The sequence below is a fragment of the Lynx canadensis genome, chromosome A3, assembly GCF_007474595.2.
Source record: "Lynx canadensis isolate LIC74 chromosome A3, mLynCan4.pri.v2, whole genome shotgun sequence".
Taxonomy (NCBI): Eukaryota; Metazoa; Chordata; class Mammalia; order Carnivora; family Felidae; genus Lynx; species Lynx canadensis.
Window position 1 is genome coordinate 12,367,129 of NC_044305.1, and position 21,150 is coordinate 12,388,278.

Consider the following 21,150-nt stretch of genomic DNA (forward strand, 5'->3'; position numbering starts at 1 on the left):
TCTTGACAAGGCCAGCATTAGCTTTCCCCTTTCTTCAGTTCCCAGGATGGGTCCCATTAGTAGGACTGCTATCCGAATGGTAGGTGATCAACAGTCATGACTCTCTCTGACCTTTAGTCTTTAACTTCTGGCAAAATCCCAAACTGAGATTATATATACTACCATCTCCTTCTGACCTGTCTCCACCTAGCAACCAGACCTCTGACAGTGGGGCAAGTTGGCAGGGCTAGAGAGTCATAATCGCCAACCATAAATGGAGCCCTAAATAATGCCGGGTGAGCCCATCTCCTCTACCTTCCCTAAACTACTGCTCCTTTCTCCGCTCTTCTCAAACACCCCACCTCCCCTCCTAACCAACCACCAACCGGTCCTCCTCTTTACTCATTACCCATGAAGTGGCCTCCTATTTCATCCAGAGATTAGAAGCCGCCACAAGGAGACTGACTCAGCTTCCCGTTAGAGAACCTAACTGGTTCTGTACCCAGAATTTCACTCTTCCCTGCCAGAAGACAGGGTCCAATCCCTCCACCTCCACAATCTCGCATCCCTACCTGCCTCTGCAGGCTCTCCGTTCTGCCTGGAATCTGATTACTTCTCACGGTGCTGGGCCACCACCACTGCCATCCACGCTGCTCCAGCTCCCACCCTTTCCTCCCACAGCAGCCAGAGGGATTCCCTTAAAATGTAAATGAGATCACATTTGCTCAAAACAGATTATCCATAACCCTTACGATGGAAATCAGATTACATCTGCTCCTTTGCTCAAAACTTTCCACTGGCTTCGCATCTCACCCTGAGTAAAATCCAAAATCTTGACCTTGGCCTCCAAGCCTCTGTAAGATCTGGCCCCCTGCCATCCCTCTGATCTCACCTTCTAGACACTCCGCTGCCCCCACCCCCAGCCTGCTCAGTTCCAGTTTGAGGGACTTTGCAATTGCTATTCCTGCTGCCTGGAATGCCCTCCCTCCCCCAGATACCCGCAGGGCTCACTCCCTCACTTCCTTCAGTTCCCCCTTCCAATGTCACCTTCCCTCACCACCCAAACTGCCACCTCTGCCCCTCCTTGTCATTCTCTATTTCCTCACCTGCTTCACTTTTCCACTTCACCCTGGTTTACTTTTCTCATCTTGCTTCACAGTACTTCCCGCCCTTGACATATTATTTATCAGTTCATTTGTTTTCTGTCTTCCCCAGGAGAATATAAACTATGATAACTGAGACTTTTGTCTCTTCTGGTCACTGCTGAATTCCCAGCACCTAGGAATTCCTAGGCAGAGAGGAGGCACTCGATATTTGTTGAATGAATAAACTGTCCTTTCTCTATCCTGCATTATTTAACCTCTCACTCACCTGGATCCTTCCCAAGTTTAAACCTTTAAATAAAGAAAAGATAAGACAAAAAAAACCTTCCGGGATCCACACCTCCCTCCTCCCCTTCACACCAGAGCCAAATTTGGGGAAAGAGCTGCCCATGCTCACTGCCTATTTCCTCACCTCCTACCCACGCCCCAGCCCACTCCAGTCTGGCTTTCACCTTCACCGACCGTACCACCAAAGCAGCCCAAACTAAGGTCACCAATGACCCACATGTTTCTTGATCTGATGGGCATTTTGCCACTCTCCATCTAACCCGACCTCCCTGCGGCGTTTGACCTTACCGACCTCACCCTCCTTGAAATGTTCTCTGCTTCTATCTTCCTAGGCACACATTCTCATCTGCCCTCTGCTTCTTGCCCCAACTCCTCTCTATGGCCTTTGCAGGCTGCCTCCTCTGCCCAGCCAGGCAGGGGTTCCCGAGGCCCAGGCAGACCTCTGGCTCTCGTTCTCTGTACGCTCTCTCCCTAGGCCACCTCACTCTCACCGACACCTTCGGTTCCCACCTAGGCTCTCCTGACTCCCAAATCATGACTTCCGGCCCAGGTCTGTCTCAGGAACAACAGGCTCATATGTCCTGCTGCCTGCTCCGCTCGAAGGCAGGTGAGCCTCAACACATCAAGTCCCAACTCAGATCAACCTCCTACCCCCACACTCCCACCTTATGGAACGGCACCACCATCCATTCAGTCGGGTGAGTCAGAAACTTAACAGCCAGCCTCTTCCTTACCCAATGTTCTCATTCACCTTCTGGACAAGTGGGGAATACACTCGCTTTGCTTGGCTTCTGTCCTCACCACTGAGGCCAGGAACCAACATCTCTCACCCGGGTGACGGGAACTGCCTCCTCACTGTCCCTGAGCAATCCCTCTGGTCCTCCTCTAAAATGTTCTGAACACAACAGTCCAAGTCCAAGCGATCTTTCCAAAACACAAACCTGGTCATCATGGCACCTTCTCCCCCGTTTACTACTCTTCAGTGTTGTCTCACTGCTTTTGCTTGGAAAATCAGACTCCTCACCATGAAAACCTTGCGGTCCTGCATGGTAGGGCCCTGGCCACCCCTCCCACCTTATTCTCAAACACTCTCCCCTTTCATTTACCATGCTCCCACCACACAGTGGCCTCTTTCAGTTTCTCTCTCTCTTTTTTTTAATTAAGTGATCACATTTTTTTCTATTTTGAGATAACTGTCGATCGACTTTTTAGTTTAACAGTTGTACTCCTCCCTGCCACAGGACCTTTGTACATACTATTCCCACATCCTGCCAAAACACCTGTCACCCTAACCTATTTAATTTTTTTTAAGCTTTTATCTTTAAGGAATCTCCACACCCAACATGGGGCTCAAACTCACATTCCCAAGATCAAGAGTCACTCTACTGAACGAGCCAGGCAGGTGCCCTGTCCACCTACTTAATTCTTATTTATCATTCAAATCTCAAGACTTCCTCAGGGAAATTTTCCCTCACAACTTTGCTCACTCCCCTGCAGGACCAGGTTTCTCTCCTTCATAGGACTTTTTAGGTTAACTTTTTTTTTTTTTTTTTTAACGTTGATTCAGAGGATGTGAGCATTTGAATAATGCACTTCTTCCCCATTAACTGCAAACTCCATGAGAAGAGGGTCCTTGTTTGTTTCCCCTGCATCATGACACCAAATGTGACACCCAAATAAATATCTTCTCAGTGAATGTCACCCTTGTTTAGTCAACAGACAAAAGGACCATATAAAGAGTAAAATATGCACTAACCGCTCCCTGGGACTGAGGAAAAATTTAAGAATTTAATGGCACAAGAAGGCTGTTCTCCCCACAAATCTATAAAACTTAACAAAATACCTTTAATAAAAAAAAAAAAAAGCAGCAAAAGACTTATTTACAACCAAGACAGTAAACTGAAAGAAGCTCCTTTAGGAAGACTCCAGGAATGAGTCAAGGTTTTCTAAGATAACCTTGCTGGAAAGAAAGTCAAGTATTTTCCTGGCAGGCCCCCTAAGCCTGGTGAAATTGGTGAGGACTAAATACAGTTCTGAGCTATTTATATAGGAAACTCCATGTACTTGCTGATTAAGTACACATTTTCACAAGTCTGCTCTTTTCCATAAAGAATAGTCTTACTGTTTTCCCCAGCACTGCTTACAGACTCTCCCCTGAGATTTACACGTACAGGACAGAGCTCTAAATTCATCCAACGGCTTGCTTCACCGGCATCGAAATGTCAGAGACCAGAAAAACGTCCACAAACCAACTAATACGGGAGGCAGAAAAGAACAAGCACTCAGTTTCTTCTCCTTTAAATATGGTTAACACCAGAGCCTCTGAATTTTAACAGGTTATCTGTTAGGCACCAGACTTTACTACACTGGGTCACTTAACCTTCACAATAATCCCGGGACAAAGGTATTATCACCTTTAGCATTTCAGGAAACTGAGGCTCAAAGAAGCTAAATTATCAACCCAGCATCACAGAACTAATCAAGAAGCAAAGTTTCCAACTCAGCTCTCAGTGAATTTTCTGCTAATCCAATAAACAAACAATTTTCAGTAATCAAAATCCAACTTTTAGATGCTGCTTCTAGGCAGGTGACCGCTTCCCGAAGAATCATCATAAAGCTTTTCAACAAAAACTAATCTGTCAGGGTCCTGAGTCCTGGTATTTCTCAAAACATTAATCTGCACCACGTGCAAACAAAATGTCTCATCCAAACACCAGAATTTGCCAAAATTAAAGGGTTTATTTTGTATTTCAGCAGGAAATACAAATTACTTTATTTGCTATGACAAAAAAAATTACTTTATTTGCTATGACAATTTAGAGATGGTTTTCATATTTTTCAAATTTTGCACTTAGGTTCTTCCTAGTGGTGAGAACAGTTATTTTGAACACATCAAAGTTAGAATAACAACAACATCATATGGAGGACAAAGCAGTTCACTTTATCATATGGACGTGTAAATGTTGAATTTTTTTTTTTGCACATTAATATACAACTAAGATTTATGAGCATACTCCCTTAACTGGCTTCTTCCCAAGGACATTTAAACCCGTTCGAGTTTTTTCTACTTTAAAATAATAAGGAGAAAAACCCTCCCAGGATCCACATCTCCTGCCTCTCCTTCACGCCACAGCCAAACTTTGGAAAACAGTTGTCTGTGCTCGCTATTTCCTCACCTCCCACTCATGCTTCGCCCATTCCATTCTGGTTTTCTCCTTCATTGTGCCACCAAAACAGCTCAAGCTAAGATCACCAATGACCCGCACGCCTCTCAGTCCCATATACCAAGCGGAGTGGCAGATCTAAAGCTGGAGTTTACGATTTGTGTGTCAGGCCAGGGCACGTGTGTTCCGTATGTCTCCCGCCTGGCTGTGCAGATGTGGCAAGACTCTCTCTGGGCCTCGGCTTCCCTTTGCCCGCGGTACCCAAAGACGGACACCGGCTACGTGTCACACCTCCAGAATTCATCAAAGGCGCTTTACCGCTGATGAAGAGAGAGGTCATAAATCAGAAAGCTTCATCACTCAAGTGAAGCTTATGGGCCATCGGCTCTTTACCCTCATTTCTTTCTTCCCCTTAGTTCCTAAACTAAAGTAAACCCAAGATACATGCAGCAAAAAGCTGCAGGGGAAGAAAGCTGTCATCATTGCGACGACAGGCTTTCAGATATATCAAAATTCAACTATAGAAAATATGGTCTCTCTACTTACCAAATGCTTTTACTTAATGAAACTTCAAAACTTTACTGCAGTGCAATTACCGCTTAAAGACTCCACTGAGTATTCTACATACAATAACTCTCCTACGGAGGAGCAACACAAGCGTGACGGTAACGGTTAAGGTCCTGGGCTCTGGAGCCAGCCTGCCAGTGTTCCATCCTGACTCCACTGCTTCCTGGTTGAGGTATGCTGGCCAACTTCTCTGGGCCTCAATGAGGATAATAACAGTTAAGAAGTAAACTGCTGCAGAGCACATGGCATGGTGCCTGGAACACAGAAATGCTTAGTACATGGTAGATACCAATAGTTATTACATAACATGTGATTTTAAGACGTTACTCAATTGGGTGATAATGATGCGTCAGTGTAGCGTCATCATAGTAATAAATGTTCCACTCTGGTGAGGCATGTCGCTAACGGGAGAGGCAGCGCATGTGTGGGGGCAGGGAGCAGACGAGAATTCTCTGTACCTTCTGTGCAACTTTGCTGTGGACCTAAAACTGCTCTAAAAAAAAAGTCTATTTAAAAAAAGAAATCACTCTATTTCATATGAAAGCCATACAGATATGTTTGTTATTCTTTTTATGTTTTCTTGATAATGACGAAGAATGACACCAAGTAATTACAGAGCACTCAGCTCTTAGCACTCTGTGTGGATTGTTACGAAGTAAGATAATGCATCTCTTATCATATATAGATGAGAAGAGTACTGTTAGAACTCAGTTAACGTTTTCCAGATTTCCAGACAAATTTTTCCATACTCAATTTAAAAACACCCAGATTATCCTGTCAAGTCTCCAAACTCTAGAATTTATAATTTGTAACTCAGTAATGTAAAGAGAGATCATGACAGAAAATGGCCCTTAAGACACTTATGAAAGGGAGGTTTAGGAATGTATGTGTGTACCCCAACAAGAAGGCTGAAGGGTTCAAGATTATTAATACACATCAGAGCTTCGTTAACAAGGTAAACACCAACAAAATCCTTGGGGAGATGAATACTCTTACAGGCTATTTTGATACTCCAGATAAAGGCTGGCAGGACAAAATCCCCTAATTGGGTAGTCTATACCTACCTATGCATTTGGCATTTAGTGCAGATAAATCACTGAGATTACTCCAAACCTGTTCCATCCTGATCATCACTGCTGTTACAAGGGACAACCCCTGTCTTCATTGAGCTTTAGCAAGTTAACATTGCGATAAACACAGCCTCCTGGTCGTGTAATTACATTCTTATTTACTGCAGCAACAAACCAAATAGAGCAATAAGTCATTCCTGAACGAGGAACCAATGCAGGTTAAGAACATCAGGCTAGAGCCCTCAGTGTCTGTGATCTGTTACAGCTTAAGCTAATAATAAAAAACAAGAGGGGCGCCTGGGTAGCTCAGTCGGTTGAGTGTCCGACTTCGGCTCAGGTCATGCTCTCGCGGTCTGTGGGTTCGAGCCCCGCGTCGGGCTCTGTGCTGACAACTCAGAGCCTGGAGCCTGCTTCGGATTCTGTGTCTCCCTCTCTCTCTGCCCCTCCCCCGCTCATGCTCTGTCTCTGTCTCTCAAAGATGTATAAATGTTAAAAAAAACAAAACAAATAAAAAAAAAAACCAAGAGCAAAACCAAGAGCATCCACTATGTGCCAAGTTCTTTGCACATGTCAACTAACTTCATCCTTACAATAACCCAATGAAGAAGGTATAATACCTGTCCAAGATCACAAAGATAAGAAGCGGAAGGCAAGCGACTTGAACGCCGGCAGTCTTGAGTCCAGAGAACACACTCCTAACCTCCCTACTATGCAGTCCCTGCAGCCCTGATCCCCTCCCCCAATACACTACAACAGACGAATCCTATCACAGCTGCTTCCTGTAAGTGCGCTCCATCATCTAAGCACTTCAACTTTGGGTGGTCATTTACAGTTCCTCTTATCAAAATTAACAACAATCTATACGTGGTAATCTCTAAAACGCTGGCCACGTTACAAAACTTCTTATACGCAAGCTCACACACAGGCTTGTTTCTGGGCACAAGACTGTGGCTGGAGACGCAGAGTGAAGTATCAATCACCATGTACTTTGCTATAGGTTTTCTACTGTTTACACATAAAAGCAGTCATTTCTATTCAACAGCAATGACACAATTACTCTCTTAAAAAAATGGCCACTTTGACTCAACACTGTGCACAGGTTCCCTTATAATAGTTCCTATGACCCAATTTGATGACAATGATGAGCCACCATGTCCATTTGCTTGCTATTCATTTAACCTATGGTCAAATTACTTCTTATATGAGCTATTTCTTACAATCCACTACTAAAACATTGAATGTGCATTCCACAACTTCTGAATAAAGACATGATCCAAAAACATCTAAAAAGCTCTCAATGTTATGACCCTTTATGACCCATAATACAATTTTAGAAGTAGGTTGCAAAATTGTGATAAACAACTTGGTGAAAATGAGGAATGAAAAATTTTCTGCCAAATAGTTATCTTTAAATTTCTGCGACAATACTCTTAAAGTAATATTGACAGGATAGACTCCAGGAAGATTTCAAAATGGAGTTCTAACTATTGGGCTTTTGCCTAACAAACTGCTTTGAGGTGTTTATCCTGCATTCCTGATAAAACAATATCCAACAGTTAGCCTTGGTTTTCTGAATAGAAAAGCTTTACAAATCTAAATCTCAGTAAATTCCTCCAATTGATCCTGGATTTCACAGGACTAGTATCTGTTTCCAGATTATCTAAGCAACTACAACCTCTCAATCAATAGTTCCTGACCCCTGAGGGAGTCTCAGACCCTTCCGAGAATCAGATAAAGCCAAAGACCTTCTCCTGGACAAATGCAAAGTTCACAAGCTCGTTCCTAGGCCCCAAGAGAAGAATCTCGGCTCTGTCCCTTACACCAAACGTAGCGAGAAAAGTGACGGCAACTACAAACTCCCTAACAGAAAATCAAACTTTCCATTTACTCGATTTGTTAGGGAAAAAAACAGGTCTTTTTACAGATGTCAAACCAAAGGCACTGGGGTCGTGAATTAGCTTGAAGCTAGCTCTGGTCAAATGTATTGATCCTCAACACCCAGAACTCTTCTCCTGAAACTCCACATGGTGGACACTTCTTGCCTTTCAGTACTCAGCTCAAATGTCACCTCCTCAGAAAGGATTACTTTCTTGACACCCTATCAAAACCAGTCCGCAGCCCCCCCCCTTTTTTTTTATCCTATCTTGCTCTTTTACTTTCACAAAAGTATTTATCAGTACTCAAAAATGTCTCAGTAATTTTAGTTTCCCCTTTTAGAGTATAAGCCCCACAAAGGCAAGTATCTTGTCTGTCTTGTAGTGCCCATCACAGCACCTAGTAGACAGTGGCCACTTGGTAAATATTTCAATGATTAAAAGACAGGATGTCGATGCTGTAATCAACTACCAAGGTTTTAACTAGCTATGAGTGAGAGTCCTCTCCCTCTTTCCATAATCCGTGGGTCCATTCAATCAGCACCTACTATGTGCCAGGCAGAGCTGCAGACGCAGGGAATCCAGCAGTGCATAAAACACGAGCCTTTTTGCCCTCAAAGAACATCTATTTCAGTGGACTGCCCGCAACGAGCGGATCTCTTGCACCTACCTAAGAGGTGCAGGACATGACGGAGTTATGGGAGATCCCCAAATTAAAGGAAAAACATTCGCCAATCCAGGACTTCCAAAACAAATGTCAGGGGTTTCCCTAAGGCAGGTGAGCAAAGCACTTGCTCTGCTCACATGGGGGAACCCTAACCAGCAGAACGCAGGTAAAGAGAAAACTTGGGGCAAGGACTACCGCTCCTGAGGTTGGTGAGGGGAGGAACCAGGAAACAGGACGGCAAGGAGTCGTGGCAAGAGCCCGGGGCTGGGAGGCTGGATAGCTAGCGCTGGCTGTCACTAACTTGCTAGGTGACCTTGGGCCAGTCCCGAGCTGCCTGGACATCAGTTTCCCCGGGCTATAATAAGGGGGTCGGGAGGGTGGGATTCGAGGTCGGGGGAGGTGGAAACCAGGACGCCGGGCGGGGTAACGGCCGGCGTGGGGAGGCCGGCGCGGGGCCGGGCCGGGGCGGCTCACCCACCGAGCGCCACCTGGCAGGCCCTGCGCAGCTGGGAGTGCTGGGGCCGCTTCACCTCCTTGTCGGCTAAGATCTTCTCCAGGGCCCGAGACACGAACATGCTCTTGGTCTGGCTCTCCTGCATGGCCCCGGCCCGGCGGGGGCTGGCAGCCCCGCGGGCGGGCGGTGCGAACAAGCGGGCGAGCGACGCTGCGGGCCCGGCGTCCCGGCCACCACCGGCCGCGTCCGTCCGCGCCGCCCCGTCAGGAAGCGACGCCGCGGCCCCACGGCGCCGCCATGTTGGAGCGCGTCACGTGACCACGTGACTGACGGGGCCGCTACGGCCGCCGAGCGTCCGTCGACCCCGTGACCCCGGCGGGGCGGGGCCTGCGGCTGGGGGCGGGGTCCGGCGGGTGAGGAGGGGAGGGGCGAGGGTGGAGGAAGGAAGAAAAAAAGGTGGGGGAGGAGAATAGGAGTGGGTGAAAGGCCAGAGGGCCCGGGAGGGACAAAGGAGAAAGGTGAAAAGGAGGACAGGTAGGGGGTCGATTGGAGGTGAAGGGGTGAGGGGAGAGAGGAGGTAGGAAGAGGAGAGTTCAGGGGAAAAGAGATAAGAAGGAGAGAAGATAAGGGCAGGTGAGAGAGGAAAGGAAGGGGTGGAGGGAAAGGGGAGGTGAAAGGAAGGCAGAGAGAGGGAAGGGAGATTCATGGACACTCTCCAGACACAGGATTTCTCCATGCCTGTTGGCGAGACACACACCTTGCACCCAACTTTACCGTCACTGCACTGCGTGCCTGGCCGTCCAGTTCAGTGAGTTGTGTGACCAGTGCCACCTCTGTGCACCTCCCTTTGGAGTGTGCCTGTCCACGTTCGTCAGTCTGTGGTTCTTCACAGTGCTGTGCACAGGGCAGGGTGTCTGACAGAGGAAGAAACAGATCACCAGTGTCACACAGCCTACAAGTGAGTGTAAGAAGACAAATTCTGGCCCCGGGGGCTCCTTGTATTCTATCCTACTGCCAGTAACATCGCAACACCACTGGTGATGTCCCCCGAGCCCTTCCTTTCATACCGCCTGTATCCCACAAGGCAACTGTGTGCTCATGCAAGGAGGGCATCTTTCTTGGAAACCACGGAAACTTCTCATGCAGGCATGCTCAAATGCTCAAACATCTCAGGAGGTCCTCCCTGACAGTTTCATGCACAGGAGCCCCTTGTCTCCCTATTTGATGTTTTTCACAACACCTTCTGGCCTTTTGCACTTGTTGACTTGTGTGTTGTCAGACTAGGGTGTAGGTATAGGCCACAAAGGGGCAGCATTCTCCCCAGGGTCTGGTCCAGAGCCAAGTAGAATGTTCCGTGGCCATAAATTCCATTACTGTAATGCAACTTTGCAGCTCTTCTCGGCGGGCAGTGCTGTTTGTTTCTCCACCCCCTTGATTTGCCTTGCCTTGACTAACAGAATGTGGTGGAAGTGAGCCTGTCCTGTGCATCGGGAGGCCTCAGGTGCTCAGGACCATCCTGAAGGAAGAGCACATGGAGGGAGAGGCCCAGTCGTCCCAGAACTCCCAGCTAAGCCCAGCCCCCAGCCAACTCGCCAGCCGAATACAGCAGGTTGAGTAACCCTTGTGAGACCAGCAGAACGGCCCAGCCAACCCACAGAAGAGCAGAAAGCAACACATTATTGTTATGTTATGCCACTATATTTGGGGGTTGCTTGTTACACAGCAATGCATCACTGAGATCACTCTCAATCCTTATGTGTTGAATGAATACGTGAACGAATGGATGTATGACACTCTCAAAAAATGCAGTATGATCCAAGGAGTAACAGATGTTTGGAGTCCCCCCCCCCCCCCCCCGCCAACAAGGTCAGGCCAAGTCATTTCCTTGCTATGAAACCTACAATGACACCCAGTTGCCCTTGGAATTGACTCTAAATATCTCACTGTGGCCGACTTCTCTGCCCTCACTTCTCTCTTCCCTTCTTCCTCCTTGGGACTCTCCAGCCACTCTGGATTCCTTTCTGTTCCCCTTAAGGGCTTGGCTTATGCACCTCTGTTCCTCCCAATCAGTGCCTCTCACTGAGGCCAGTACCAACCCTAGGGACATTTTGAAGTTTTATTGTCATGATAGGGGAGCAGGACTGCTTGATAACATTCTACAGAGAGCTGGGCCATCCTGCAGAGTCCCGCATGGCTGGAGTACACATTCTTGGAGGTGAAAAACCTATTAGTAGCCATCTGATCCTAGAACGTACATCTGCTTAACATATAAACACAAGCGTTTTTCATAGGCTTAATATACATTTGAATTTTCTAGGAATGTAACTATTATAGTAATTCCAGAGAAAACTGCATTCTGTCTGGTCGTTCTCTGTTTCAAAACCACATTGGTACCATTTACACCAGCCCTGGTATTTGCGTTGCCACAATAGCACCCCTGATCAATCTGCAGTTGTTGTGATCCGCAGGATTCTACTTTTAGGTTCCAGTATCTGACTGCTTCATTATATCTCTTAGTGTAATTGTGCCTGAGCGCTTATATGTTGAAATAAAGTTTGTGGATTGTACATTACTTTCCTTTTGTTTTGTCTTTGTTTTTTATTACCTTTAAAAAAAATTATGCATGGGGCACCTAGGTGGCTCAGTCGGTTGAGCATCCGACTTTGGCTCAGGTCATGATCTCGTGGTTTGTGGGTTCGAGCCCCGCGTCGGGCTCTGTGCTGACAGCTCAGAGCCTGAAGCCTGCTTAGAATTCTGTATTATTTCCTCTCTCTGTCCCTCCCATGCTCATGCTCTGTCTCTCTCTGTCTCTCAATAATAAATAAACGTTGAAAAAAATTATGCATGTAGAAAGATTCTGTTATCTATGAATTTCATTTCAGAAGAGTTAACAGAGGCTTTGTGGTTATAATAAAGGGAGTGTGGTGTCTGTTGGGTTTGGAAAGCACATCTGGCTGACACCTTCCCATCAATCCACTCTCAGCTCACGGTCACCCAAAGGGAGGTTTTCACCAACCTCCCTGTCATATCATGCCTGCCTTCACCATTGAATTCCACACCATCTTGATTTATTTTCTTTATCACACTAAACTTAATTTGCAATGGAGGTGTTTATTTATCTGTATATTAGTTATCTATTGCTGTATAACAAATTATGTGAATACTCAGTGGCTTGAAATCAAACCTTTATTATCTCACAGTTTCTGCGGAATTTGAGAGCAGCTTGGGTAGTTCTGGCTCGGCAGCTCCCATGAGATTGAAGTCAAGCTGTCAGTTGGGATTGCAGTCATCCGAAGGCTTGACTGGGGCTGGAGTTGCTGCTTCCAAGATGTTCACTCACATGGCTGTTGGCTACAGGCCTCGGGTAGTCACCTCACCATGGAGCTGCTTGAATGTGCTTGTGACATGGTACCTCACTTTCCCCAGAGAGTGATCCAAGGGAAAAAAAGAGGGAACAGCCATAGAAAGCTGCAGTAGTTTTTATGACCTTGTCTTCAAGGTATCTTCCATCCAGACTGATCAAGGGTACTGTCTTGGAGACTTGACTGTGGTTGACATAAATGGTGGTGCTATGGCTTTGCAATGGTGAATGACATTTGGTCAAGTTCCAGACAAAAGGCAGCTTTCCCTTGATTTGCATATAGTTGCTTTAGAAGTAAATGACTAAGTCCAGCCCACACTCAAGAGGAGAAAAATTAGGCTCCACCTTTTTAAAGGAAAGGTCTGTTTTCACACGAGTTTCTTTGCTTATTGTCTCCTCTTCCCCAGGTAGAATGTGCATCCATGAAGGTAGAGACGTCATCTGTCTTGCTGTTAGCTCTCTGCCCAGAGCATGTAGGAGGTGCTCTGTAGCTATTTATGGAATGAATGAATGAATGAATGGAGGTGTCTGGATTGGGTCCACAGGATTTAATAATTTCATCAGCAAGTTATTTGGGGGCAACTTCTGTGTTTCTATGGGTACAATAACAGTCCCCAAAGATATCCACATTGCAACCTCCTGAACTTGTGAATATATTACCTTAGAGAGCAAAAGGAGCTTTTTTTTTTTTCTTAAAGGAATCTCTATGCTCAACGTGGAGCTCACAACCCTGAGATTGTCTCATGCTCTACCGACTGAGCCAGCCAGACACCCCACAAAAAGGGCTTTGAAGGTGTGATTAAGTTAAAGGTTTTGAGACTGGGAAATCATCCTGGATTACCGGGCTGGCTCAATAGAATCACGGGGGTCTTTATAAGAAGGACACGGGAGGGCCAGAGTCAGAGGAGAGGAGATGTTAGAAGCCAGCAGTGATGTGAGACCACAAGCCAAGGAACACAGGCAGCCTTTAGAAGCTGGAAAAGAAGAAATGGAATCCCTGTCAGTGCCTCCACAAGGAACACCACTCTGCTGCCCCATTGTACACCTCTGACCTCCCAAACGGTGAGTGAATCAGTTGGTATCGCTTTAAGCCACTAAATTTGTGGTCATTTGTTACAGAAGTTAAGTTCGAATTTCAGATAAACGATGAATACTTTTTGAGTAGAAGTGTGTCCCATGCAATAACCAGGACATTGTTATATTACAAAAATTCACCATTTATCTGAAATTAAAATATAACTAGAGGGGGAAAAGTTTATAACTGGAGGGGTGCCTGCTTGGCTCAGTTGGAAGAGCATGCGACTCAATCTCAGGGTCGTGAGTTTAGGCCCCACGTTGGGTGTAGAGATTACAGTAAAAAAATAAATAGGGAGCTTGGGTGGCTCAGTTGGCTAAGTGTCTGACTTTGGCTCAGGTCACAATCTTACGGTTTGTGAGTTCAAGCCCCGTATCAGGCTCTCCGCAGAGCCTGCTTCAGATCCTCTGTCCCCCTCTCTCTGCCCTTCCCCAGCTTGCACTCTCTCTCAGAGATAAATATATATTTTTAATATTTATTTATTTATTTATTTATTTTTAAAATTTTAAAAATGTTTTTATTTATTTATTTTTTTAAAAAAAAAATTTTTTTTCAACGTTTATTTATTTTGGGGACAGAGAGAGACAGAGCATGAACGGGGGAGGAGCAGAGAGAGAGGGAGACACAGAATCGGAAGCAGGCTCCAGGCTCTGAGCCATCAGCCCAGAGCCCGACGCGGGGCTCGAACTCACGGACCGCGAGATCGTGACCTGGCTGAAGTCGGACGCTTAACCGACTGCGCCACCCAGGCGCCCCTGTTTTTATTTATTTTTGAGACAGAGAGAGACAGAGCATGAGCAGGGGAGGGGCAGAGAGAGAGGGAGACACAGAATCTGAAGCAGGCTCCAGGCTCCGAGGTGTCAGCACAGAGCCGATGCGGGGCTTGAACTCACAGACTGTGAGATCATGACCTGAGCCAAAGTCGGACGCTTAACTGACTGAGCCACCCAGGCACCCCTATATTTTTTTATTTTTAAAAAATTTTTCATGTTTATTTATTTTTGAGAGAGAGAGAGAGAGAGAAAAAGTGGGGTAGAGGCAGAGAGAGAGGGAGACACAGAATTGGAAGCAGGCTCCAGGCTCTGAACTGTCAGCACAGAGCCTAACGTGGGGCTCGAACCCACGAACCGTGAGATCATGACCTGAGCTGAAGTTAGATGCTCAACCAACTGAGCCACCCAGGCACCCCCATTTAGTTTTTAAATATTTATTTGTCTTTGGAGTGCCTCAGTGGCTCAGTCAATTGGGTGTCCAACTTCAGCTCAGGTCATGATCTCACGGTTTGTGGGTTCCCCACGTCAGGCTCTGTGCTGACAGCTCAGAGCTTGCTTCGGATCCTCTGTCTCCCTCTCTCTGTGTCCCTCCCCTGCTCTTGCTCTCTCTCTCTCTCAAATGTAAATAAACATTTAATAAATAAATAAAGAATAAAATAAATAAAAATAAAATATAACTGGCTACATTGTATTTTATCTAACTGACCCCCCCCCCCCGGCTCCCTTTGCCAGCAGCCATGTTGGGCCCATGAGGCAATCTGAAATAGAAGTTTTTCTCAGCAGAGCAGCGAGAGAGAAGGCACCTGTGTCTGGGGTGCTTACCTGTTGCCTTTTACACAAGGCAGCCTTTTAGTTTTAGTTCCCTATCTCATGCAGCGGAACCTAGTCCTAACTAATAATATTGGCAACCAGCAGCGTCTTCTCTGACTCCCGCTTTCCCCTGAGTCATGTCTCAACTCGGTAGCCTGAGCCAGTCACCCTAGGCCCTGGTGGCCGTGCCTGCAGTCAACCTTTCCAGCCGCCGGTCTGGTCTCTTCCCGCTACACACAGGCTCTTTATACCCCTCGTCACACTGGATGGTCTGAGCCTGCTCCCACAGTGCCTCTGTGTGTCACTGTTCTCTGTGACAGATGTTTATTTTCTGTGTTTACTTTAAGGCAAAACTCAAATACAGCCTCTCTGATTCTCGTAGCAGGACTGGGGAGGAGCCCCATTTGGTTGGGACCTTAGATTTAGGGCGAGCCTCAAAGGTAGACTTGCGAGAGTCTCTCCAAAGGAAGTTATGTGTGTAGCAGCTGTATTCTGTTTGTTTGTGGACATGAGTCCAGTTACACTAGAAAAATGTTGACTTGTTCAGTGTAAATATTTAAGACACCACCGCTGTGGGGGTTTGTTGTTTATTTGTTTGCCCCTGGATCTTGGTTTGGGCTCCCGGAGGAGAGGACAAGCCTGAGACAAGGATTCAAGTGTGTTTAGGAGGTGACCCCAGGACACAGCAGCAGGGAGTGAGAATGGAGCCAGTACAGGTGTGATATCAAGCCAGTCACCCCCGAGGGCATCTGGGGCTCCATCGCACTGGAGAGCCCTGGGAGCCGGTGTAGATATGCGTCAGAGTTATGCCAGCCAAGGGATGAGAAAGCCCGGGTATTAATTCATCTAGTTCCCGTCCATTGTTGCCTACGGCTGCTTCTCGGGGCATCAGCTCTGACACCGTGTCCTGCACACAGGCTGACCGAGACCCGTGGAAGCGGCCTCCTCCAGCCAAGAGAGGTGAGCGCCCAGGGCAGATGGCTGGAGCACCGACAGTGTCTGCTGTGTGCCGTTTGGGTACTTTTTTGTCCTTATATATGTCAGACCCTTGGCTCGAGGACTCTCCCGGGAGCACAGACGTGTGCTCGGCCAAGCGTACCGCAGATCAGAAGTGCCACCCGGTTGACACCCTTGGGAGAGCCACCTAAGGATGAACAGAGAGGTCTGCAGCGTGCTCTGCTATTTCCCAGAGGTCCTCGGGGCTCGCTGGCCAGAGAGCACATCCCATGGCGGCTTCCTTCCCCTCTCTGTCTCACTTCCCCACTCGCCTGCTGGTTCCTGCCAAGCACACCATGTGCACCCAAGTCCTTACCTCAGAATGTGCTTCTGGGGGAACCTAACGGTGGTGGGCAGAATGATAGCTGCCCGGGGATACCCACACCCTGATCCCCAGGACCTGTGGCTATATGGCCCTACATGGCAGTGGGGATGAAATTAAGGATCTTGAGAGGGGAAGATTATTCTGGATTATCTAGGTAGGCTAACCATAATCGCAAGGGTCCGTATAAGAGAAAGAGGGAAGCGGAAGAGGCAGAGACGGGAGATGTGACAGAAGCAGAGGCCAGATCGATGCTATTGCTGACCTTGAAGATGCTATTGCTGACCTTGAAGGTGGAAGAGGGCCGCAAGCCACGGGATGTGGGCTGCCTCTAGAATTTGAAAAAGGCAGGAAGACAGATTCTCCTTGAGAACCTCTAGGAGGCAACACAGCTCTTCTAGCACTTTAGATTCGGCCCAGTGAGACCCATCTCAGACCTCTGACCTCTAGAACTGTAGGGTAATAAACTTGTATTTCAGGCCACTAAGTTTGTGTCACTTTGTGAGAACAGCCATAGGACACTAATGCCTAGACCGTGAGTTTATCAGAGAAGTTTCTGAATTACAAACAACAGGATTCACTCTAGGTAATTTAAGCAGGAAAGGGTTTTATTGAAATATACCAAGAAGCTCACGGAAACTCTGGGAGGCCCGGAGACCCATGTTTGAGGATCGGTAGCCAGATGCAATGTCCATGTGTCACCGCCTCAGAAAGACCCCACTGCTGCCACCCTGGGGTACAGACCCTCCGTGGGCCTTGTACCCACATAACTGGTCTTACTTCTTGTTTTGGCCATCCACTGCTGTGTGACAATCTACCCCAAAACTTAGCAGCCTAAAACAACGATTTGTTATTTCTCACGATTCTGTGCTCGCCTGGGATCAGCTGGGTTGTTCTCCTGTCGTGTGCGGTGTTGGCTATAGTTATCAGGGGCTCACACAGTGCCGGGACACCCAGAATGGTTTGCTCGCACATCTGGCACCTTGGGGGAGGACAGCTGAGGTGCTAGGACAGCTGGGACACCTGGCCTCTCTCCTCATAGACTCAGGGTCTGTCCCTATGTAACTTCACCACATGGTCCCTGCTGGCAGGGTAGCCAGACCCCTTATGCGGTGGCACAGGGCTCCCCAAGGTGCAGAACCTGAAGCTACCAGACCTTCTTAAGGCTGAGCCTTGGAAAGGCGCAGCGCCCCTTCCACTGCATTCTATTGGTTCAATCAAGGCAGGAGATCAGGCCAGAATAGATGTTTAAGGAGCTATATGGGTGCGTGAATACTAAGAGGCTGGCTGGTGGTGCTCGTCCTTGAGAAGAGCTGCCACACTGTTCTTCCCCGAACACCTGCAGGTCTCCTGGGACTCATCGTCGTGAAGAAATCCCACCCACGTGGCCTCCAAAGAAGTATGGTGCACAGAGCGCCTGAGCCCCGAGTTGCCACATAACCCAGACGCACTGTCCTGAGTCCCCCACTCTGAGGAAGCCCAGAGGGGCCCCCGTGGAGACAGGGAGATGCCAGGTCACCCCAGCTGCTCCGGCTCCCCCTGTGCCAGCTTCAGCAGGCATCGGGCTGCAATCACATCAGAAATTTCCAGCCAGGGGCGGCCTGGGTGCCTCAGTTGGTTGAGCGTCCGGCTTCGGCTCGTGTCATGATCTCACGGTTCGTGAGATCTCTGTTGGGATCTCTGTTGTCAGCACAGAGCCCACTTCGGATCCTCTGTCTCCCTCCTTCTCCGCCCCTCCCCTGCTCACGTGCACTCTCTCAAAAATAAATAAAACATTAGAAAAAAAAAAAGAAATCTCCAGCCAGAACTACCAGACCATGCTCTTCCCGAATTCCTGACCCACGAAATGGAGACAGGTACTGATTTTTGGTTGTTTTAAGCCACCAAGTTTTGGGGCGACTTATTCTAAGGTAATAGTAACCAGAACAGTTATTGAATGACAGAAGGAAAGATCACTCTGCTAGAATGGCTCGAAGAGAGAAGCTACTCGAAACAGAGAAGCTTCTGCCATTTTCTGGCTGATATAGCAGCAAAGGTGGTCAAAAACAGGCAGATTCAAGACAAATTTAGAAAGCTAAATGAACAGGCCTCAGAGACTGCCTGCATGTGAGAATGGGAGAGTAGGGTGTCTAGGCAGGAGGGCTCCCAAGTTTCTTATCTGGGGAAGCAGACAGGTGGTGAGGCCATTTACCAAGCCAACGGTGCACAGGAAAAGCTGGTTTCAGAAAGAGGATGTCATAAACTCCAACTCCAAGACCTCACCTTCCGGTAGATATTCCTCATAAGCAAAGCCAGCCTCTCTGAAACCTCTTGGTATAACCATTTCTCATCACAGAAGGGAAACGACAGACCCTCCACCCTACGTCCATGCTCAACCTCGATGCAATTTGTGTCTCAGCCACCAGAGAGCGACAATGTTCAGGAAGTTCAGATCGGCTCACCACCGGGTCGCGCGTCACTCCTCTCCGAAGAAAAGGTGGGGAAAAGGTTTGGGCCTCATCATTTTGCCTTAGACTCATTCTCATGAGCTGCCCTGAAACCAGAAGAAAGTCTGATAGCTATGTCCCGTGTGAGGGTCTGGCACTGGCTTATTTGATCCCTCAGTGCTAATCAGGAAAAGTCTCCCTCAGCACAGTTTTCCATGAGCCCGCCTCACAAAGCACGGGGACTTTTCCTCGTATTTTCATTAGGGGAAGGTCAGCCAAGTTTGATTCTAATACACTGATACTTCTGCCCTATGACCTTCCCCCATCTATGACCTTTATCATCCCCTTTCCTCGTTTCTTCCAGCAGCGGGAGCTTACAAGAGGACGGTTGTTTCTTTTTCAGTTTACTTACTGATTTCGAAAGCGAGAGAAAGCATGAGTGGGGGAGGGGCAGAGAGAGAGGAGAGAGTGAGAATCCCAAGCAGGCTCCGCACTGCTTGCACAGAGCCCGACTCGGGGCTCGAACTCACGAACCGTGAGATCATGACCTGAGCCGAAGTCGGACGCTCGACCGACTGAGCCACCCAGGCGCCTTGACAGCTGTTTCTTATAATGAGTTCATTGACAGCTGCTCTCAAAAGTCTCCAAGGGGATTTAGGAGCTTGGGGGAAGTGTGTTCTCAGAGCCTCACAGCCCTCCGGTACCTGCTGCCCCAGGTACAGCTTCCTTTCGTTCCTTCATGATGGTGCTAGGACCCCATAAATCTCCTGACCTCCTGAGGGCGGCTGCTTCCCTCCCAAACAGGTGGCAGGCACTTGAGGGTTCATTTCCCAGCTGGCCTCCATCAGAGGGGATGGGTCTCAGAGCCTCTGGGGCCCAGGAGGACAGGGGACCGAACTTACCCACTCTTGTTGTGAATGTCCCGACTGGAAGAGATTGCTTGGCCGCGGAACCTCTGTCCCTAAAGGTACTGACACTTCCAGGAGTTGCAGACTCTCTCTGGTCTGGCAAAAGTGGTCTCCCGGACTTGTGGGCGTGTGGAATTCACCTTGGCTTGCTCGGGTCTCCACCCCTCACCTGCTCTTCCCACGGTCAGAACGAATTTCTGTCTCTGAGTTCTCTTGATGCGTGTGCCTCAGTTAAAGCAATTGTCCCGGTTTTTGTTCTTCTCAGAGCCTGAAGCTCCTTGGGGTAAGAACCGCTGTTTGCACATCTCAGAACTCCCTAGAGCTGGGGTACCTGACATCCCCGTGCGGCACGCGCTCTCTCTCTCTCTCTCTCTCTCTCTCTCTCTCACACACACACACACACACACACACACACACACACACACACAGCCTGGCTAGACTCTGAGGAGATGTGTTGTTATTTTCTTTTTTAACCCGTTCACAGTACTTTGTGGAAAACAACAATGTAGTGAAGTTTGCATAAATTTGAATCGCTGCTGTTTATTCTAGTATTTTAATCTCTTTCCCTTGTTGGGGATAGTGGTGGTGGGAGTTAACATGTTCTTTCTCTGTGAAGTAATGAGGAAAATATTTCTTTGACCTTAAAGCCTTTTAGATCGTCTTAGATAGACGGCCCAATCATCTGTTTTGTTTTTGGGAATTTTTACTGGCCTTGAGAAGTCTGGAAAGCTGAGAACCCTTGTCCTACCACAGCCAGTGCAGTCCCCAAAGCAGAAAACAGCCAATTGTCATATGACACGGCCATTCCATTCTGAAGTGTATACCTAAGAGAATTAAAAACAAGGTCCACAAAACCTTATGGAATGCTCATAAGCACATAAGTACAGGAATGCTCATAGCAGCACGATTCCTGACAGCCAAACAGTGGAAACAACCCGAACATCCATCGACTGATGAATGTATAGACAAGATGTGGCCTAGCCATACAATGGAATATTATTTGGCCATAAAAAGGACGGAAGTACTGATACTTGCTACAATGTGGATAAACCTTGAAAACATCACACTCAATGAAAGAAGATAAATCCCAAAGGATAAAGGTTGTACAATTCGACTTCTATGAAATATCTAGAATATGCAAATTCGCAGAGACAGAAAGCAGGTTAGAGATTACCGGGGGCTGGGGGGTAGAGGGCAATGGGGGGTGATTGTTGAATGGGTACAGAGTTTCTGTTTGGAGTGACAAAAACTTTGGAAATGGTGTTGACGGTTGTACAACTTTATGACTGTGATTGAGGCCACTGATGTGCACT

General features: G+C 47.6%; 1 protein-coding gene across 1 annotated transcript in view; it reads right to left on the reverse strand.

Annotated features, from left to right (window-relative positions):
- The window catches only part of ARFGEF2 (ADP ribosylation factor guanine nucleotide exchange factor 2), a 103,592-nt gene extending 94,235 nt beyond the window's left edge, over positions 1-9,357 (reverse strand). Inside the window, exon 1 of the mRNA XM_030309451.1 lies at positions 9,191-9,357. Within this exon, the coding sequence (XP_030165311.1) occupies positions 9,191-9,311 (121 nt within the window). The 5' untranslated portion in view covers positions 9,312-9,357. The remainder of the gene's footprint in view (positions 1-9,190) is intronic.
- Positions 9,358-21,150: the final 11,793 nt, after the last annotated feature.